Genomic DNA, 22,192 nt, shown 5'->3' with positions numbered 1-22,192 from the left:
GATTTAATTTATCAGAGCTCGTCAATCACGTGACGTTGCTTTAACGTAAATGTCAATAGAATGAATATACATTGTTCAATGAAGAATCACCCACGGAACTTAACCCCTTGACATACAATAAAAAAAAAAAAAAAAAAAAGAAAAAAAGAGAAAAGGAAAGAAGAAAAAAAAAGAGGAAAAAAAAGAGAGCATAAATAGAGCATCTTGAACATTTTAAACAAAACAAAATTGACACACTAGTGAAATAATTGAATAATTTAATAATGTACTGTACGATGTACATCGGAGACCATTCCTTACGTCTCGGAGACGTCAAAATCTACAATGGCACATGAAATGAATGACGTCTCTCAGACGTCATTGTATGTCAAGGGGTTAATGGCCTGTTCTAAAAAAGAACTTGTTATTCTCTACTTCCTTCGTAAGTGTTTGTATATATGTTAAAATCTATTACATCTATATGTATACAAATACACGTAGATATTGGTATCTATTTAAGCGTAAATGTAATTTCGAATCGACTTTCACAACGAAAATCCATTTTGTCATATTTTCAAATGCCCCCCCCTCGTCCCCACTCCACCCCCTCTACCCCAAAGAATCATTTTTGTATAAGAAAAAAATTACTATTGCGATCGAGTTAAATAAACTATCTATACTTTTTTCTTCCTTTTCATCTTCTATCTTTCTCACGACACTCATCTCATTGTTTCATCTTTTCCCTTAGAATATCCCTTAGAATATCCTTTCATCATATTCCTTAACTCATTCCGTTGACATTAAAATGACCCACTTCATATTGTCGGAAATAGATATTCGATCCGCCATTTAATTCTCCTGTTACGATGTACATTAAACTTGATATTGGAACATTAAATGTCGCATGACAAAAGGAAAATATGTAGAAGTATATATGTGGGTGTGTATTTATGCGCATGCCCGTGCGTGTTTTTTTGTTTTTATTATTCTTTTTTATTTTTATTTTCCTCCTTACTTCCTTTTTTATTTTTATTTTCCTCCTTACTTCCTTTGTTATTTTTATTTTCTTCCTTACTTCCTTTTTTCTTTTCATTCTTTTCTTTTCCTTCGTGATAATCGGCTTTCATGATCGTAATATCATTACATAAACATGATCGCACGAAGACGATTTATTAAGGAACGGATTAATTACACGAAATAAATAAATGATGCCTTCTCTCTCTCACTTTCTCTATTAAACTCGGAATTACCAGCTGTAACAATCGAAAGTACCATGTCTTCGAGAAGACCTTTTCAATTTTTGTTTGATTCTGCAGATTGCTATTTATTTATTCCTTCTCTATTTTTCTTTCACTCTTTCAATAGAAAACTTTATGGGTTTACTTGAAAATCGTTGTATGAATATCTAGTAGAATCGATTTGCATGTACGAATACATCAGAATGCTTTACAAACGTTAGAATTGATTTTTAAATTGAAATATCTCAAGATCGATACGCGAGAAGTTATTATCGAAATCTGGGACGTTGTAAATTTTTTATAAAGTTTAAACAAATAATCACAAAATCTGTGGTATTACAAATAAAATTTCATTAGAAAGAGGACGAGGAATTTATTTTGCATTCATAGAACATTCAAAATTTATTTTTAAATATTATTATTAAAGATAATATGTTTTATAAGATCGTACGATCTTATTGACAATCGATAAATTGTTTGCTGATATAATTTATTTGCTGAACTGAGAAACTAGGAGAGAGAGAGAGAGAAAGAGAAAGAGAGAGAAAAGAAAGAGGAAGAAAGAAGACAAATACATACTTGGAATTGTTGCAGTAATTTCAAAGTAGTAAGAGAGCTTCGTGAGAGAGAAAGCAGTTGTACCGCCGATTGTTTGAACGACTTGAAATCGATTTTCCTACGGTTATTCACCTTTGCGGAACGTGTAGGTAACGTCTCACAAAAGCGGAATGATCGATGAAAAGTTATAACTGATACTTTTGTGCGACTGGTAGCTCTTTGATATCCTCGGCACAGGGAAGACTTAATGGCTCAGAGACCTAATTAACAAAACTACGCCAAGATAACAAATGATTGCTTGTTTAACTCTTTAATAAAATAATAAAATACGTATATATATATATATGTATATATATATATGGATAAAAATCATTTGCATCTAAAAATGTTTTAAATAATCGAATTTTGCAAATTATTTACTTTAGAAGATGAACGATTTTTATTTATCATCTTTGGATGAAAAAAAAATTCGCCGATAAAATGAAGTATTAAAAATTAATTCGTTCTCACTTTATTTCCAACTTTAATGAAATAAATAAAAGATATGTCAATGAAATTATTTCTGAGATGTCATCAAAATATAGATATTTGAATTGATGTAATTGTGTGATATCTAATAACTAATATAATGGATCATTCAAACTTCAATTAATCGAAGAACCGATTACATGAAAGCCAGACAATCGAGATATTGATTTGTCAAAATACTCAAACAAACTTTTAGAACATTTTAGAACATTTTATAATTAGAACATTTTGAAACGTAAAGATGGATCCTAAAAACGATGATTTTTCTTTTTTCTTTTTGATGCTTTTGCTTTACAGAAGAAAGAATGAACGTTTCTAGGAATATAGAGAAACTTCAACATTTTATATTTTTTCTTTTATTCGTTATTTATTTGATATATACTTTACGTTAAAGAAATTTGAAAAGTTATTATTTCAGACATTAGTCGTGATATTTTGGATTACCAATCGCAATGGTTATTCATCATTAATGATTCATGATACTGTAGCTAATGAGTCCAATTATGTGTAATAATATGAATAATAAAATAGAAATACATCCTATATCAATGTATAAAATTAATTGCTGTCAAAAAAGAAAAATAATAATAATAATAATAATAATAATAATAATAATATAATTGTTAGAATATTTACATAAATATTTTGATTTCATGATCGAAATTGTCGACAATTTATCGAGTGGCTGAATGTTAAGAGATTGATAATTGTTGCATCTAGAGCAGAGAGATACGTTCTAAATTTTGGGAACAGGAAAACATACACAAGTAACAACGAAACGCTCGAGCAAACAGATCCGTTTAAGACAGACAACAAGCAACTCTTTATCGTTGTTCTCGATAAAATGTCGGTAAATTTATTTCACGGGTTCATTTCATTTTTCCCTCATTGGATATTATATTCCTCAATGAAAAATCGATTTATTTCGATCGAACGGACACACGTTAATCTGAATTATCTCGTATCTTTTATTTGAATTAATTAAAGGGTCAATCATTTGGAAATAATTATTATTATTACGAGATAAATAGATTTTGTTTCTTTTCTTTTTTCTATCTTTCTTCCTTTCATCAGAAAAATAAGTATCCTATGTATTACCCTTCATTTTTTCTTTACAAATCAATTAGAATAATATTGAACTATTGATGGGAAAAAAAATTAAAGAAATAAACAAACAAACAAACAAATAAATAAATAAAAGAGAAAAAGAAAATGAAAAAACGTTTAAAATTCATAATTAATTTTATTCTGCTTGTACGACGGTTCTGACGTCAACATACGACGATGACGACGACAACAACTACGACGAAAGGGACAGGGACCTTTTCGCAGGATTATCGATTTTCAACGTTTCCAGGTTTCTGGAGCGACACGTGCAGTGCGCAAACTCTGAGGTCGTGCCACCGACTCACGAAGATTCCGTGTGGTCACGGAGCGTCGCGAGCGTCGCGAGAGCGTCGTCGCCATGACGAAATTCCGCGAAAAAGAGTCTACCATTCTCGAGTCAAGAGTATTCCATCTCTCTCCCTCTTTCTTTTCCATTGTCTGTCATTCTTCATCTACTAGAATTTACCATCGTCCTTTGTGCCATTTCTCTAATACGTATATAGAAAATTCCGAAGGAAAATGTCGACGGATCATCAGTCTTTTTCAATTTTTTCTTTTTTTTCTTCTTTATTTTTTCCATAAACGCGATGATTTTACGATCGGTTTTTAATTCGAATTAATATAATACATATACACATACACACGCACCCGTACACACATACACACATATATATATATATGTACATACATATATATATACATAAGTATACATATCAGGTGTTTCAATTGCTTCGAAAATGATTGAAGATATTCGTGTCAGCTTTGTGTGCTTCCTGATCATAACTTCGATCGTCCTCTCTGATGGTAAGTGATGGATTATGTATTTCTTCTTATCTACCATCTTCTTATCTTCCCTTGTTTATGTATGTGTTTGTACATGTATATAAACTATGTCCGATTTATACGTATACACGCGATTATTTTTCTAAGTATTAGAAAATAAAACGAAAAAAAAAAATAAAAAGAAAAGCATGAAAAAAGAAAAAAAAAAAACGAATATTGAAATACCATCGTAGTGATAATTATTTGATTTTTTCAATGGCCTCGTAGTGATTTATGATAAGATCGCGTTTACATTTTCTAAATGGGACCTTATATTCTTTATTATATATCCTTCTGGATGACATCAAGCGGATTATTTAGCAACGATTATTGCCTGTATATATTTAAAACAAACATAACGTATATGCATGCTTACGTGCCTTTAATACTTTCCATGTGACCCTTCTATGCCTTTGCCTGTTTACTTTTGCGCGTTAAAAATTTTAGTTTAATTCAAAATTATATATGTATATGTGTGTGTGTGTGTGTGTGTGTGTGTGAGTATTATTTTATTTTAATTTTCTCCCTTTTTCTTTACATTTCGATTAACGTAGTTCTCTCGTTGTTCGTTCATTTAAAATTATTTATCATAATAAATTATATTGTCATCGATAACACAATTAATTGATTATATGCAATATACGTGATATTTGCAGAAAGACATATGATATCTAACAATTGTTCTCTATTATATTCTTACATCAATCTTCATTCAAATGTCGATCTAATAAACGAGATTTTATGTTAGCACTATTAACCTTAACATGATTTCATCAAGTGTACGATATACATACGTAATAAGTTTTCCTTCGATAAGCAGGTCAATTTATGACGAAAGAACATCGAACTCATGCTGCTTCCGAACGGCCAAACGATTTATGGTGTTATCAATGCAGTACCATGCCTGATGGGGATTTGTGTTCCGATCTTTCCACTAATCACAGTTCCTTTATTCAAAAGTGTCAGGACGATAAAAGAATTTGCATGGTAAGGAATTTAATATTATAAAAAAGAAGAAAGACTAATAAAAAAAAAAAAAAATAAATAAATTAATGAACGTATCTGAATCTCAATAAAATATCAAAATATAAATAATAAAATGTTACGATATTGACATTTTATATATAAAAAAAGAAAAGAAATTAAAATATAATTGAATTAATAAAAATATGATATAAATACAAAATGATCTTTTTTTTGAATCAACATAAAAAAAAGAATGATATATATATATATATATAAATATATAAAATTTTAAACAAATATGATTTGTTCAATCGAGTTTTCTTTCTTTTTTCTTTTCTCTTTTTTGTTTCTTTTTACAGGTGAAGCGATTTTCTTATACGACGAGTACAGAAAATTCGACTTCCAGTCCTCAATTATGGTCGTTGGAAAGAAATTGTACGAGCAAATGTGAGCCCGGTTGCATCGTTATCGGTGAAAGAACGAAACTTTACGCTTGCACCGCCTGTTGTGATAAATCTTTGTGCAATACCGGAACCGGAACTGCCAATGATCTTACGATGAAAAAAATCAATTTCGTTTTAGCTCTTATACTTCAAATCGTATTAACAATTACCATGTATCCATCGTGACATTATTGATATAATATTAAAAAATATTAAGTTTTACTCACGACTTCTCTTTTTATTTCATTCGAACTAATAAAAAAATCCTATCCTTATTTATAGTTACTAAATATTTCAAAGATGTTAAAAGAGAAATAACTTCCGTAAGTAGTTTACTCGTTCGTTTTCGGTCCGTAATACGAGACGAATATCATGATCTTCTTGGAAGATAGATGATCTAGAATTTTCCCGTGAATTTACATAATTTTAGAGATCTACCTTACAGTCAGTTCGAACAGTTTTCATCCATCGGTTGATGAAATTTTAATTTTTTAGTTAACAATTTTCCATTTACAGTCATTTGCAATGATATTGGTATTAAACGTATATATATATATATATATGTATACAAATGATAATTATATAAAGAATAATTCTTTATTCGTGAAATTGTTATTATCGTATACATTGACGTAACAATCTAATTATCGTCGAACCTGTAAAACAATTACTTGCTGAGTTAGTTCATGTCGCAGGTGGTCGATATGGCAATATAGATAGAGAATTCCTTGAGATTCGATAAATTCGAAAAGAGACAGTTTGTCAGTGAAAGATCGGAGAAGAGAGTACTTACGTTGGACATAAAGCCGCCATTATTAGAACTTGTGCCGGTTGCCAAGTACTTGACTGGTGTGCTTTTTCTAGCCCCGCAACGATGCGTTTGCATTCGTCGATGCGATGCGTTCTCGGCTTCGCAGAATATCCGGCTCGCTCGTCCTTCTCTGTCTCGTCTTCTGTCTTTTTCTTTTCTCTGTTTCTGTCTTTTTCTCTTTCTTTCTCTCTTTCTTTCTCTCTCCCTCTCTATCTCTCCCTTTCTCTCTCTCTCTCTCTCTCTCTCTCTCTCTCTCTCTCTCTCTCTCTCTTTCTCGTGGGCGCGTGCTTTCGTCGTTTTCCTCGTCCATGTGCTCGCCAGTTGCAACGCGTATCGCGTACCAAACGAATGCACTTTTGATTAGACCTTAATTAGAAAGAATTTCCTCCTTTAGTTTAATCCAGCGATGTTTCCAAGTCGTAGTTATCACAAATTACGATTTCCTATTTCTCTCTCTCTTTCTCTCGCTCTATTTTTTTTTATTTATTTTTTTTTTTTATTTATTTTTTCCCCTCCCATAAATTATATCCGGAGATTTTCCATTGAAATCGTTTGAAAAACTATTGAAAGAATATCCTATATGATCCATGACTCCACTTGTTTCCTCTACCGAGAACAATTTTAACGAAGAATGATTTCACCCGTTAAGATTTGATAGATCTGATACGTCATATCGTATCATTCATTGTCATCCAGTGTCAGTTGTTGTCATTGCCGTCAAAGTCATTCTATTCGTATGTGTTAACGTTTTGTAAAATTGACTGACTTTATATATATATACATATATATACATATATATGTGAGTATGTGTGTGTGTGTATATAATACATACTATTCGATGTCGTTGGTACACGCTCGTTAATATTCACCGTAATTCGCTTTATTCAACAACTAGTACTTCGGCCAAAGTTTAACGAGTGCGAGCGTATAAAGAGTCGAGTGGCGAAAGGAGTGTAGTTGAAATTATTAAACGTTCGAGTGTTTCCGACATAACGCGCGAGCGTTTAGCCAGTGGAAAAACGATTTGCCCGTATAAATTCTGATTTTCTATGTTTCTCTCTTATTCTCTCTTTTTTTCTCTCTCTCTCTTTCTCTTTCTCTCTCTTTTTCTCTCTTTCTCTTTCTCGTGGGTGTATAGGTATACGTAAAATTTTATCATGCGTTTCAAGTGCCACGGAGAGAGATAGAGATAGAGATAGAGGGAGAGAAAGAGAGAGAAAGAGAGAGAAAGAGAGAGAAGGAGAGAGAGAGAGAGAGAGCGAGTCTGTGCGAAAGCAACCGTACGGAATTTAATTAATGTGACAAGGTGCAAGCATGCCACAATCGAAACTCTCGAGTTTACTAGTAACGACCTGGTTGCTCGGTACGATAGCCTGTAAATCGCGCGTCGACGAGCTCATTCAAAGTTTCATCGAATATGAGATCATTTATCCGAGAATAATAACGGATAATCTATCCTCATCGTTACGTGATCATCGATTACCATTCGAAAATCATTCGAGGAATCTACAGGAGGAAACGACGATCAACGTTATTATTAAAAATTGGACGTTGAGAACTACGATCAATGATCGATTAATACTTTCGAAGGATCTTCATTCACGAGGAGGAAAATATTTCAATAAAAATTTCGACTGTGATCTAAGACATGGAATCGTCGAAAACAATGAAAATATTTCGTCTGTTGTTCTAACGATTTGTTTGGATGAAATTTATGGATTTGTCATTGTCGACGGTAGATCCTACTTCATTGAACCATTGACAAATGGCCGGCATATATTTTACGAATCGAATAATACCGGATGGTGGTCGTCATCGAGGAAATCGTCGAGAAGTAAGAAAACATTTTTAATACGAATGTACTTTTGAAACAGCTATTACAAACGAGCGTAACGTTATAAAGATTTTATTCATATTCATTCATTAAAAAATATCTTTCGTTTTAATTATTAAAAGAACATTTCTATAATATATATATATATTTATAATTTACAGTATAAATACTCTAACGTAGATTCAATAAATATTAATCTTTGGATATGTATTAATAATTTATTTTACAATGAAAAAAATTAAATAAAATCTTAACAATACATATATATATACATATATATATATGTGTAGTTATATAAAAGTTTTTTAATTTCAAAGTTATATGCATGTTATAAAGAGAGAGAGAGAGAGAGAGAGAGAGAGAGAGAGAGAGAGAGAGAGAGAGAAAGAGAGAGAAAGAGAGAAAAAAAAGAAAAAGTTAAAACGTTATTTCAATTGACATTCCCCTATAATATACCGGCACACCCACGTTAACGTATCTAGGAATTGTTGCAGATAGATTCGAACGAAAGATCGAGTGTTTATATAGTTTCCCAACGTTGCATCGGTATTAACATTTGTATGCTACGTCCTATACGTGTCCACCAGTAGCTCTTGTATTCTTAGTAAAACGTTATAGATCCTCTCCACCTGCCATGCTACGACAAACATGTGCTATGACCCAGTTCCTATCTCTCTCTCTCTCTTTCTCTTTTTCTCACTTCCCTCTCTCTCTCTCTCTCTCTTTCCTTCTCTTTCTTTTTATCATTTCTCTCTCTCTCCCTCTCTCTCTCTCTCTCTCTCTCTATCTTCTCTTTCACTTTATATACAAATACATTCGTAGGAATGTATATACATTTCATTATGATGTCTATTTACAACGTAAATATAAATCGTATTACTCCGTACAGGATCGAAGGATTTCTCTCTCTCTCTCTCTCTCTCTCTCTCTCTCTCTCTCTTAGTCTGACTCTCTCTCTCTTTCTACCTAACTTTTTTTTTCCTCCTTAAAATTATTTTTTCTTCTTTCAGATTTTGGTCCATCGATCGAAATTTTCCCTTTGTATTATACCAAGAAAAAGGATGAATCAAGAAATTTTACAAGACGATTGAAACGAGAAATTCCAAACATTAAAAGTAATAATGGATTTTATAATCTCACCGGAGATGTCTTTGATATGGAAAATTTTGATCTCGGTGTTGGGGATAATGAGGATTTCTTGAAAAAGGATGAGGACGTTATGATCGAACGATTGTTACAAAAAAATGATCCCGAAGATGTCGGTTATTTTTCTAATCCATCTTGGAGCAGAAGCAAAGTACCGAGTATATGAAACTTTTTCCCTTTTTTTTCTCTTTCTTTTTTTCTCACTCTCATTCTCTCTCTCTCTCTCTCTCTCTCTCTCTCTCTTTTCTTGCACTTTGTTTTCCACAACATAATTAATTACTTAATTAATCAATCAAAAAATTAATTAATTAATTAATTAATTAATTAATTAATTAATTAAATGGTTGTTTGAATAATCGACCTATATAAAATTCATTCTTTTGTGGGAAACAATTAATATGCGGCATTTTATAACGTCGTTTCAATTATCACTTCATTGAAATTAGTCGATTGAAAATTCCAATATCAAGATGGTTTAATAAATATCACTATGTTTCATATAATTGCGTTACAAATAATTATAACGATATTTTATTATAACCCATTGACGTAGAAAGGAAACAACTGCCACGACGATGGTTGGAGGTTGCGATTGCTGTAGATTATTCCGTCATTGAGTTTCACGGTCCACGTGTTCAACAATACGTTCTGGCATTACTCAATATTGTGAGTAAACATTACATAGTGTTATTTTATTTCTTTTCCTTTTCAGATATTTCACGTTTTTCCGTATTGAATATTGTTAACGATACAAAGAGGCATGGATGTATCATCTGTAAGAAAATATAAATTTCATCATAAATAATTTCATTAATTATTAATTATTCATTTTTTCTTTCTTCTTTTTTCTTTTTCTTTTCCTTTTATTTTTATCTTTATCTTTTTTTATTTTTCATTTCTCATTCCAACGATTAAAATGCCTACAAAATCGTAATACTACTTTGACCAGACGAGGAATGTGATCAATTTGTATTTAATTGCCATTCGATTTATCTCTTTGAATGAACTCTACAAACGAAGCTCCATAAACGTTCAAAACTTTTCAGTTTTTATCTTCGATTTTACGACGAAAGTAGAAACGAGTTTAAGCGAAACGTAATTCCCCGTATTAATTAGCAATTTACTTACTGAAAAGCTTAAGGAGAGACAGATAGGATTATGATATGGCTAAAGAAAACTTTTAATTTTTATTAAAAAAAAAAAAAAAAAAAAAAAAAAAAACTGTCGATTATATATGATCGAGTTTATAAGAGAGATATACAAACATTGAAATGCGACTCTTATTTTTATCATCTTTTAATAATTCAAAAATAAAAAAAATAAATTGACAGTAAACGTTCGATATTTTAAAATGGAAAAAATTTTTCAGGTCAGTGCCATTTTTAGAGATCCTTCTCTCGACTCGAATATGATTCTCGTTGTTGCTCGTGTAATCCTTTATAAGGAAAAAAAGGACAGTTTGGTAAGATCATTTAAATTTGAATGGTTCTTCTACTTAATATATTCTCGAAATGTTAATTATATATGTGTATATATATCGATCATATTGAATTCTAACGATATCAGTATTCCATACGTAGATTCAAGATGGTAACTCGAAGAGATCGTTAGAGAATGTCAACAAGTGGAATCGAAAGCTCTTGTCCTTATCAAAGGACAGTCACGACATAGCAATATGGCTAACTCGTTTGGACATCGGTGGTCCTTCAGGATATGCTCCTGTATCGGGAGTTTGCAATCCTGCGAGATCTTGTACTTTGAATCGAGACGAAGGTTTAACAAGTGCTTTTATCATAGCTCACGAAGTAGCGCACATGTTAGTAAAATTATTATCATTCGAAAGATTTATAAAAATATCTTTTATATAAAGAAATATGTATATATGTATATATACAATTAATTAAAACCTATTGGTTTCTATCTGTTTTTTAAAGAAAAAAAAAAGAAAAAAAAAAAAAGAAAACAAAGTAAGACAAATTAAAAATGATTTTTTACATACATGCATAAATAGCTTAGGCTTGACTCATGATGGCGATAAAACCGCTGGAAATTTTTGCGTCGAAGAAGCATCTCTTGGTAGCGTAATGGCTCCTATGGTAGCTGCGACCTTTCATCATTTTTATTGGTCTACATGTTCCAAGAAAGAATTCCATCGAAAAGTCAAGTAACGTTGTAAATTACTTATTTCTTATTGTTCAGCGTAATATACACAGTACCTCACACTGTAACATCCCACAAACTAATGAATCGACTCGACTATTCTAGACAGTGGTCCTGTTTATTGAATCGACCGAATGACAATAACACTACACGATTGAATATAAACATACAAGAAATGTTTACAATGGATGAACAATGTCGAGTGGAATTTGGTCAAGGGTAAGTTAACATTAATATAAAAGAAAACAAAAAAAAAAAGAAACAAAGAAACAACTATGAAAATATATCGATCAACTTTTTAATCTTGCGTTCATTCGTTAGTTATCACCTTTGTAAAAGTTTTGAAATTCGTGAACCATGTTCACGTTTATGGTGTGGCAATTCTAATATTTCTCAAGCTTGCAAAACTAAAAAGGGACCACCGATGGAAGGTACTCTTTGTGGAAAAAATAAAGTAAGATAAACGTATAACAAAGTTTAATTATAACCTATTGCTTATCTATATATTACAATTAGGATAATTAATTTTTACAGTGGTGTATAAACGGCCGCTGCGAATCCATGGACCGGGAAAGATCGAACTTAGAGCCACTATTTTATAATCCAAGAAATGGAGGATGGAGTGCTTGGAGCTCTTGGAACAAATGTACCAGGACATGTGGCATTGGTATCCAATGTAGATTACGTTCGTGCAACAATCCACGGTAAACGGATTTATCGTGCATATGTTTTTCTTTCTTTTTTTTTTATTTTTTTTTTTTGAATTAAAAAAGAAAAAATAAATAAACGATCACGTTATTGTAGACCAGCATACGGTGGGAAATATTGTATCGGTCCGAGCGACGATTGCAAAATTTGCGAGTCAGCTAAATGCACGACGAATGTTGACCTTCGTGCTCAGCAATGTTCAAGACTGATCGGTATTTTAGATTATAAAGAAATATCATCTAAAGTAAATATGACCTGGTTGGCTTACGAGCCCGAGGAACATGAGTTAAAATGCCGATTGATTTGCCGTAGCAGAGAGACCGGAGAAATTTTTTATAGCGGGAAGAACCTAATGAATGGCACTCCTTGTTCCTACGGTTCTACGGATATTTGTATTCAGGTAACGAAGGGAAACTTTCATTATCTATCAGAGATCGAGGAAGGACAAACTGTGTGAATTTCGAAATAACGAATTAATATTCCTTTTCTTTTTTAGGGTGAATGTAGGAGAATGGGTTGCGATAATGTTTTCAATTCGGAAAAGATTTTGGATAGTTGTGGTACTTGCAATGGCAATGATACTGATTGCGACCATGTTGTCAACAAGTTTCAACGTAAACTTCGCCGAGGTTAGTTATGGTAACTCTGGTTAAAATTGAATTTTCACCAAGAGAGTGTGTGTGAGAGAGAGAGAGAGAGAGAATACTACAAGTTTCACTCCAAGTGACCGAGAAACATGAATAATTAGTTTACTATTCGCTAAGAGTTAGATCTTATGAGATATATCGTCCACACAAAATTCCCAAACTCAATATCTTCCTATCCTAAAGATAATCAATTAGTAATTCGATTCAATCATTTGTTTGAACGTACGAAATTGTTTCCTGAAAATAAATATTTACATTGAATCGAATAATAGCTCTATTGTTTAAAATAATCCATAAATATTATTGAAAATAACGAGCTATGATGAACAAATTAATATTTAATTTAACACGTTTTAAATAATAATAAATTATCGTTGACATTAATTTCGTTGGCTTTTACAGTTAAAAATAAAGAAAAAAAAAAAATATATATATATATATAAGAGCAAATATCTACTTGCAGCAATGACACGTGTAGCTGTATTACCACGCAATGGTATTAACATGGCAGTGAATGTTACTATAATGAAAACATCGTTTACCGATAAAATTAGTACAACTTTTGTTATAATGGATGGAAAAAGACGGCGGCACAAAGTAAACGATTTTAATACAAAAGGTCATGAGTTATTGGCAGTCGAGGGTATTGCTTTTCGTATTCAAATAATTAGTAATAACAAATATGCCATAAAGACGAGAGGGATAGCTCTGGATGATGTCATCGTATCGGTATAAAAAAATAATTGAATATCCTTTTTCATTTTCTTTTTCAAACGAAATTTACGATCAGTATTATACTTTACGAAAGTATTGGAACAGATGTTCTTATTGTTTTTTCTTTTTCTTCCTTTTTTTTCCTTTTCTTTCTGATTTTCATCATTTTATACAGTTCGTAGTACCGACAGATGTCGTCAAATCAGGTACATCGATCGCTGTATCTTCACGGTATTCCATAAATCATAATGAAAGAAATACAGACAAACGATATCTATGGTCAGTGGGTGGGTGGAATTTTTGTTCTGTCAGCTGTGGAGGAGGAATACGCAGGAAAATGATTGTTTGTAAGGATGATAAAACTGGAAGAATCGTTTCCAGAAGGAAATGTGCATTTCTTTCCAAGCCTTTCTTAAAAATGGAAACCTGTAACATACAAAGGTAAATATTAACGTACAATATATATATATATGTTATAGATTTAATGATAAATAAAGGGATTATGAATGATGAGCAGATTATAGTAGCTCATAATTTATTGATAATAGCAAAATCATTTAAAAAGAGCCAACGTTAAAATTTATTATTGTCAATGTTTTTGTTATTCATAATCGTCAATATATTAATCAATCGGTCTATAATATATAAACATTTATAGATACATAGATAATTATTAATTAATTTATAAATGATGAATTTATTTAAAACGAATAATTTTCTAGTTGCGATTACAAGTGGTTACCAGGACCATGGGAAACATGTTCTGTTACCTGTGGACATTTTGGTATTCAAACACGCCAACTTCATTGCGTACGTTCTTCCTATAATGAGAGTGAAATAATTAGTAGTAATGAATTGGAAGCTTATAGGATTATATTGAGACCTTCTTTATGTGTGGATCATCAACGACCAATCATTGAGCAAGAATGTAATAGGATAGCCTGTTAAAATTGTTGATAGTAATATTTTAGATTCGATTCTTTTTTCTTTTTTCTTTCTTTCTTTTATTTTTTTTTTCTTTTTTTTTTTTCTTGTGTTACGAGAATCGCGATTTAGGAGAATTCAGAGAATTCAACTGCTTGTTCTTATAACGCAGATAGTATCTAGTTGGTACATATATATGGTTTTAGAAACAACGATTAATGAAGAATACATCAGGTAATTCGAATGTTTACAGGAATTTTTATAAAAATCGATGTCATTTAATAAGTTAACATTATTTATCTATTGCAGTTGTGACATCACTTGACCTTGACAATTACATATACGCAAAAGGATATTTCATTCAGAAAGGGAAGGAATAATCGTAGACTAAGTTTTCGTAAGTATTTACAAAGTAGGATTGAGTAGACATAATCTATTTTTTTTTTTTTCGACAAATATTAAATCAATTGTTAATTTTTATAGGATTCATATCCGTCTAAAAATCAGAACTGTGATCAAGAGGAACCATAATATAATGCAACGTAAAGATCATTTTTTTTCTTTTTTTTTTTTTTCATAAAATAATCTATTCTTAAGGGTTTTTATTCCTTTTTTTTTTTTTTTACTATAATGCGTTTAAATATGAATTTCATTCTGTATACTATCTTGAATCGTTGGCTTAAATGATTAACGTCAATAATGGACTAGGTTTTATTCGTATCCAAAGTATACATAATGATAACATCGTTGGTGCAAATGAAAGATTTAATAAAACGAAATCTCATATAAGCAAGATGTTATAGCGTTACATATAATGAGAAATATACACTACAATAAAAATATTTACCTCAGATCGTTCTTTACTATTTTCTTTTTCTATCGTTTTTTTTTCTCTTTTTTACTATCGAATCATTTTTTCCCCCAATCCTCATCTAAAATGAATGAAAACAACGCGTTCGCTATATATATATATATATACCAATCTCTCTTATATATATTTTTTTTTGTTTTTTGACGAAAGATTTCTTATTAAGTAAATAAAAACTTCGTTTAGCTTGATCAATTAAATCGTCTCGTACATTCGGACACGAAATGTATTCTTGTACTTATCTGACATCAATTCGATATGTTAATTGAATATATATATATATATATATATATATATATATATATATATATATATTAACCTGATTTAAAGAGACGTGTAAAAGGTAAAATGTAGACGTACAGAAAAAGCCAGTAAAAGATATGCTACTGACTAGAAGCTCGTGAACTTTCCGAAAAACCATGAAAAGCACTCCTCTTTTGTTTTTATGGAAAGATCTATCGATCATTCGTTTCTTTTTTTTTTATGAATGATCGATCTTATTAGGTATTTGTTCTTTTCTTTTTTATCTCTCTCTCTCTTTCTCTCTCTTTTTCTCTATGGATTTATAATATCGTAATAATAAGTATTGTCTGATTTCCAACTTTAATTACCTTCATTTATATAACTAAGCTTACAAGTTAAAGAACTCGTACTGTCATGGCAAAGGGGCGTCTAAATTAACGACATCATTGTCGTGCTTGCATGCAGTTAATTAATAGTTGTGAATATTATACGATATCTGTGGTTGTTTATAGTTAAATTAATTGTCAGTTTTTTAACGTGTCTACATGTGATTATGTACGTATCGTGTTTATGTATATATGTAAGCGTGTATTTATGCTTGTATATATGTACGTATGTATGTATATATATACGTGGACACGCTCATATTTATGGATTCGTAATAATAACGCCACGTGTGTATACGCTGAATCGTTTACTTATATAATATGATATATTTGGATATAATATATTATATTTGATATATCATGTCTGAACGTATCGTAACTGTACGCGTTTGTATATATATATATATATATTATTATATATACACATAATATTCTAGGTACAAATAATCTTTACAAAAATATTAATTTGGGAAGGCAAACTTTCAATGATAAGCCATTACTTTTTAAATACTTGCAAATGTAACAATAACGTGAATCGTTTTTATCTATAATCTTGAAATTATAGGGTGACTTTAGTTTTCTCGTTATTTTTTTTTCCTTTTTCCTTTTTCTTTTTTTTCCTTTTTCTTATCTTTTCTCTTAAAATCGTTAAAACTCAATCGTCGTTCGTTTTATTTTTTTTTCTTTTTTTTTTATTTTTTTAATTTATTTTTGTTGTTTTTTTTCTTTTCGTCATTTTTCCATTCCTCGAGATCATCGTGTACGATCGTGGAAAAATCGATCGTCGCACGAGCGCGACGTTGTTCGTAAATTAAGATGACACTCGATTAAAATATCGTTTAATTTTATTATGATATTCGAAAGACTCGATATTGGCGCAAGTGTTTTTTTTATTTTTATTTATTTATTTATTTTTTATTTTTTTTTTTTTTTCAACGAAGCATTCGTTGTTTCATACTTGCGCGTATTTCGGATACTACATGGAAGTAGGCTCGACGGAAACTCCTCGTTTCGATAAAATACGCGAAATTACAATTTCAAAATTTTAAACGCGAAACAATTTTGTCGTTCCGAGACGACAATGATCTCGTTTAAAAGAAAACAAACATAAAAGAAATATCAAAAGAAATGACCACTTTCGATTTCTACTATATAATTAGCTGATATCGTTAAATAAAAAGTTTACCATAGAATTAATTAGAAAGTGGACATTTCTTTCGTGCTCATTTTCTTTTCGTATAATAATTAAGAATAAAGTTAATGTATCATAACATAATAAATTATTAATCGTTATTATACACTACTTACATTTATGCCCTTTTTTTTCAATAGGCTTCTAAGAGATTAAATTTTTTGGTAAAATTCGGACATTACAAATCCTATACGTATGCGTGATTGTTACGGCTTCGATATACAAGAGTATATATATATATATATATATATATACATATATATATACATATATATATATACATATATATGTGTATACGATATATGTATATACGATATATATATACATATATATGTGTGTATATATATTCTTGCAAAATTTTATTGCCCCCCACTACCGCCGACTCGCATTCAAACAATTTGCTTATAATTTTCACTAGATCGGTAGGAAGAACATTATTTATATACACATTGAAACAATATAAAGGAAGACTGTCGTGTTGTTCCTAGCCTATCCTTTAGTTTTGTTTAGCTCTTTTTTTTTTGTTTTTTATTTTTTTAAATTCTTTTCTTTCTAACTGCATAACCACACTCATTATTGTAAGCTCGGGATATAAACCGGCGGAAGGAATGATGAAAAAAAAAAAAAAAAAAAAAAAAAAAGAAAAAAAAAAGAGAAAGAAAATTGTTCATTTTCTAATACAACATAGTAATAGCCGGTTCTTTGGTTATTAGAAACTCTTGATGTTTTCTCCCAATATACAAATTTATAATCTTTCGACGTAGTTGCCTGGGAAGGTGCCAAAATAGCCAGTTCTTTGGCTAGAACCAACATACCATCCATCGTCACATTTTTCCATTACATAGACCGTGTCGCCTTCCTTCAACTCCAATTCGTCCTCGTTTTGTGGTCTGTAGTTATACAGTGCTCGATATCTGGCAAATTAAACAAATCGATTTAATTCTTTCGTTTTCTTCTTTTCACTTTCTCTCTCTCTCTCTCTTTCTCTCACACGCACATACACATACGTATATACACATGCTCACTCACTCTTTAATTCTCGCTCTCTAACTCTCCATTGTATTTTAATAGAAATGTGTATTAAAATTTTCACAAAGAAACTTACGGTACTGGTTCAGAGTGCGTGTCTATATGTAATGTTTCGTTGATATGAGATACCTGCAGCTTGCTTCCTCCCATTCGTGGCTTTAATTAAAATTATAACAAATATATTTGATTATGTAAATAAGAGAAACGATTAAATAATCGATTGAAAACTTTCGCTCACCAGTGAATTATAGTGGGGCTGTGTTGTGTTCATGTTAACCGGTATAGACGGCACATAATGATGAGGACCCATACTCATCTTCCCACCAGCTGATCCATTGGCTAAAAGACTATGCGCTGCCGGCGATGCGATTGGTTTGTTTTGTACTGGGGTCTCTGAGGAAAAAAAATTTTTTTTAATTTTATATAAATAAGAAACGTGATTCGTAGTCAATCAAATTTAATAAAGATTTTTATATAAAATTTTACCTGATCTAAGTCCAGGTTCACTGATAACTTCGACATAAGAAATTGGGAATATTCCCTTTCTGTTACCGATTCGTCCTTCGTACCAATTTTCGTCAACTCTTCTAGTCAAAACTACAAGTTCACCTGAGAAAGAAAAAAGAAAAGAAAAAAAAAAAAAAAAAAATTAGAAAAAATAAAAAAGAATAAAAAAAAGAAGAAACAAGAAAAGAACCAATCGTTATTTTCAAGAAAAACATCAATATCTTTCGTATATTAGTACGATAATAGAAACTTATGAGTTTACCCTTGGCCAATGATAATTCCAGATTGGTCTGCGCCACGAAGTTGAACTTAGCGCGTGCCTGTCCTTCGTACGGTTTCTTCGGTGTAGTTCTCATTCCATCGTAAGGTAAAATCTGCTTGGACAAGCACGTTCGGTTAAAAATTGATCGATGAATTATTGCCGTATTGCGTAACTTTTAATTTAGGTCATGTTATTACCTCGACGTAGTTAAAGGGAAACAGACCGACCATTGCATTGTGTTCACCCTCGTACCAATTTTTATCAACCTGACGTCTAACAAAAATTATATCTCCACGACGGAAAGTCAATTCGCGAGAGGATTGTCCAACGAAATTGTAAAGAGCTCTTGCCAGTAATCGTGGCTCCGGAGTTTGTTCCTGTGATCTGCTTCTATGGCTAAGATCATCCACGAAGTCATCGTAACGATTTAACGGAATCGGTGATTTTTGTGACGGTCTAAATAAAAAAAAAGAAGAAAAATGAAATAAATAAATAAAGAAATAAATGAAAAAAAAAAAATAAATAAATAAAAGATCAATACAATCGATTAATTTTATATATTGTAATACATTCCATATAAAACATACATATGTATATATATATATATATATATATATATATATATATATATATATATGCTAAATCGTAAGACTCGTACGATATTCAATTACCTGACACCTGCGTTTATTTTTAGTATCGTATAGAATTTTATGCAAATGCGAAATTCATGACGTCTCATTAAAAAAAAAATGTTACTCAATGAAATATTTATATTGACTCACATGAAATTGTCCGTATGTCTTCTAGAATCTATATCGTGCAATTCCTGAAGATATTTCCGACGTCTTTCTTCCTGATAAACACGTCGCATATTTTCTGCGCTTCTTCTTGCAAGTTCTTCCTCGCTCAAGGGCTCCTTCGCTTCTGTGCGTACTGGCGAACGATAATGAATCGTTACTTCGCCTTCCACATAGCGCCTCGGAGATTCTATTTCCATAAGATTAAATAATTAAAATCATTTTTACAGATTCGTTGTTACATAAATTATATTTCCAGTTTTCTTTTTATCCCTCTTTTATTGTTCCTTTATTAGACAAATTACGATTGTAAATTATACTTTAACATTATAATATTATTATCCCATGACAAATTTGTGGAGGAAGAATTTAATGGCGGAAGAAAAAGAATGAAAAAAAAAAAAAAAAAAAAAACAAGGAAAAAAAAATCGGATCTAAAAGATAACGCCAGAATGACCTACTTTAAGGTCGTAACTTGTTAAGCGGTTAACTCGGAAACATATGGCTTCGTTATGTCATGAGAAAGGAATGAGTTAAAATAAGGAAAATATTTAAATGAATATTTGAACGTTCGCGATCATTTATGTATTTACATATAGTAAGTATATCGAGAACAAAAATAAAAATAAAAAAGAAAAGAAAAGCAATGATTAAAAAAAAAAAAAAAAAAAAAAAAAAGAAGAAGAAGAAAAGTAGAAACTGAAAGCCCTTAAGACGAAAACATTTCTTATTTCCTTGATTAAAACATTCCAATTTATTAAACTGACATTGATCATGAAAAGTAAATGAATTTTAATAAAATCGATATAGAAACGAGATATTACGCTTTACTTTTTAAATCGGTTTCGACGACGGGTTGTTGTAAAAATATTTTCATTTCGTTTTATCGAGCGATTTTCATTCGAGAAATCAAATCGATATATCGTCTATGTCAACTGGCACGAAGTTCAATGACACGAAAATGCGAATCTGTCAATCGGCTAACGCGTACATTCGCTTGGATGCACGGAGATGATGCGACTGATAAAGCAAACGTCACTACTGGCCAATTTTGCCGGGGAATATCTTATTCGCGCAAGCGCAGTTAACATATAGGATATAACACACTCGCTCTTTCTCATCGCAAAAAAAGAAAACTTGTGAACGTCCTAAGTAAACATATATATGTACGTTATTATCTAATAGAAGTTTGCCTAGAAAAGTTTCAGAACGATCTTAGAAAGTACTTGCGTTTCCCACATAAAAGATTCCAAGCCGATGGTTTTAACACGCGAATCAAAAGTTTGATATATATTTCTTATCGTGAAATAACTTTTTTATAAGTGTAAAGAAAAGAAAAGAAAAGTCACGACGACGAAAAGAACGACGGAGAAATGCTTTTTTCTTTACTTTTATTTTTTTTTTTTTTTTTTTTCTTTTTTTTTCAGTATGTTTCTTTCTCCCCGTTCTTATTATTAATTTTATCGAGGTACGGTGGCAAATTTAAAAATTCAAATTAAAATCTGAATCAACGAAAAACTAATGGATATAACGGTATTAGGCCGACACGATTGATACATAAGATACAAGATAGATATATTGTACATATGCATATGTATATACTCATTGTTCGTGGAAACGTATGGGTGCGTTTTTACTGACTGTACGGAATCGGGCCGTAGACCGAGGGAAGCGTGCTTCCGGTTCCTGAGTGCGGTCCACCGATCTGTCTGACGTGATCGGCCAGAGGGCTCGTGGTTTCGCTGTTCGTCGAAGCGTCTAGATCGACGACCCGTGAAGATCGAGCTAGATCGTTCACAGTAACGTTTTGATTATGCAGATCGATCATCGAATTCTTATAATTGTTCACAAGCTGTGGAGATTGTAATTCCTTCCAATAGGAAAGATCGTTGAAAGATTTGTTGAACGTTCCTAATGTGGGCTTCTCCTCGGGTTTTTTCATGATAGATTTATAAGATGAATCGTCATTGTTTTTGGTGATTGTAAAATTGTCATTGGTCTGATTCGAATCATCCATAACAGTTGTCAGCTGACACTTGATTGGTCGATCGTAATCCTGAAGTAAAGCTACGTCAACGGTATAATTTTTTAAATACTTTCTATCAGACTCTTCGATCATTTCGTATCGTTCATTAACATTTCTCAAATCCAAAGGAGGCGGAATTCTTTTCGATCCACTTCTAGACAATCGATTTTCATTTAAAACATTTAATTGAACGCACGAGGCATAATATTTTCTATCCTCCTCGCAAATCGGTTTCATCGAACCACGCAAATTCATCGAATTTCCAAAATCCATTCTTGTACCGTTCACCGAGAGTCG

General features: G+C 31.3%; 4 protein-coding genes across 14 annotated transcripts in view; 2 read left to right on the top strand and 2 right to left on the bottom strand.

Annotated features, from left to right (window-relative positions):
- Positions 1-6,650, bottom strand: part of LOC118440332 (uncharacterized) — a 48,561-nt gene extending 41,911 nt beyond the window's left edge. The window contains exons 1-2 of the mRNA XM_085658394.1: positions 6,435-6,650; positions 5,027-5,179 (exon numbers count right to left, since the gene is read on the bottom strand). The gene's annotated coding sequence lies outside the window, so the exon portion shown is untranslated. The remainder of the gene's footprint in view (positions 1-5,026; positions 5,180-6,434) is intronic.
- On the top strand, positions 3,436-5,827 carry LOC118440336 (uncharacterized). Of its 3 annotated transcripts, none has more exons than XM_085658399.1 (3): positions 3,436-3,813; positions 5,053-5,219; positions 5,558-5,827. In XM_085658399.1, exons 1-3 carry the CDS (start codon positions 3,588-3,590, stop codon positions 5,825-5,827), a joined length of 663 nt encoding a protein of 220 aa, XP_085514525.1. In that variant the 5' UTR covers positions 3,436-3,587. The 3 variants fall into 3 exon arrangements, with proteins under 3 accessions (XP_085514525.1, XP_035719104.1, XP_035719103.1); XM_035863211.2 differs by having other exon boundaries at positions 3,714-4,214; XM_035863210.2 differs by having other exon boundaries at positions 3,714-4,214; positions 5,050-5,219.
- Positions 6,651-6,786: 136 nt separating the features above from the next.
- LOC118440330 (A disintegrin and metalloproteinase with thrombospondin motifs 2) lies at positions 6,787-15,438 on the top strand. Of its 9 annotated transcripts, none has more exons than XR_014982375.1 (17): positions 6,787-7,251; positions 7,759-8,286; positions 9,297-9,590; positions 9,986-10,098; positions 10,802-10,894; positions 11,013-11,248; positions 11,444-11,596; positions 11,698-11,811; positions 11,914-12,046; positions 12,127-12,296; positions 12,397-12,700; positions 12,797-12,929; positions 13,411-13,676; positions 13,837-14,102; positions 14,384-14,819; positions 14,895-14,982; positions 15,069-15,438. XR_014982375.1 is itself a non-coding variant. In XM_085658392.1 (14 exons), the coding sequence occupies exons 1-14, from the start codon at positions 7,767-7,769 to the stop codon at positions 14,607-14,609; spliced, it is 3,021 nt and encodes a 1,006-aa protein (XP_085514518.1). In that variant the 5' UTR covers positions 7,266-7,766; the 3' UTR covers positions 14,610-15,438. The 9 variants fall into 9 exon arrangements, 1 of the variants encoding a protein (XP_085514518.1); XR_014982372.1 differs by having other exon boundaries at positions 7,348-8,286; XR_014982374.1 differs by lacking the exon at positions 6,787-7,251 and adding an exon at positions 7,266-7,482.
- A 1,313-nt stretch (positions 15,439-16,751) lies between these two features.
- CAP (Cbl-associated protein) overlaps positions 16,752-22,192 on the bottom strand; it is a 76,637-nt gene continuing 71,196 nt past the window's right edge. Inside the window, exons 24-30 of the mRNA XM_085658400.1 lie at positions 19,855-20,059; positions 19,270-19,528; positions 19,073-19,184; positions 18,790-18,912; positions 18,542-18,696; positions 18,380-18,459; positions 16,752-18,188 (exon numbers count right to left, since the gene is read on the bottom strand). Coding sequence (XP_085514526.1) covers positions 18,020-18,188; positions 18,380-18,459; positions 18,542-18,696; positions 18,790-18,912; positions 19,073-19,184; positions 19,270-19,528; positions 19,855-20,059 — 1,103 coding nt within the window. The 3' untranslated portion in view covers positions 16,752-18,019. The remainder of the gene's footprint in view (positions 18,189-18,379; positions 18,460-18,541; positions 18,697-18,789; positions 18,913-19,072; positions 19,185-19,269; positions 19,529-19,854; positions 20,060-22,192) is intronic.

This window comes from Vespa mandarinia, chromosome 7 (genome assembly GCF_050613455.1).
Source record: "Vespa mandarinia isolate Hongniang chromosome 7, ASM5061345v1, whole genome shotgun sequence".
NCBI lineage: Eukaryota > Metazoa > Arthropoda > Insecta > Hymenoptera > Vespidae > Vespa > Vespa mandarinia.
Note: the sequence above shows the minus strand (reverse complement) of the source record. Positions and strands in the feature narration are given on the sequence as shown.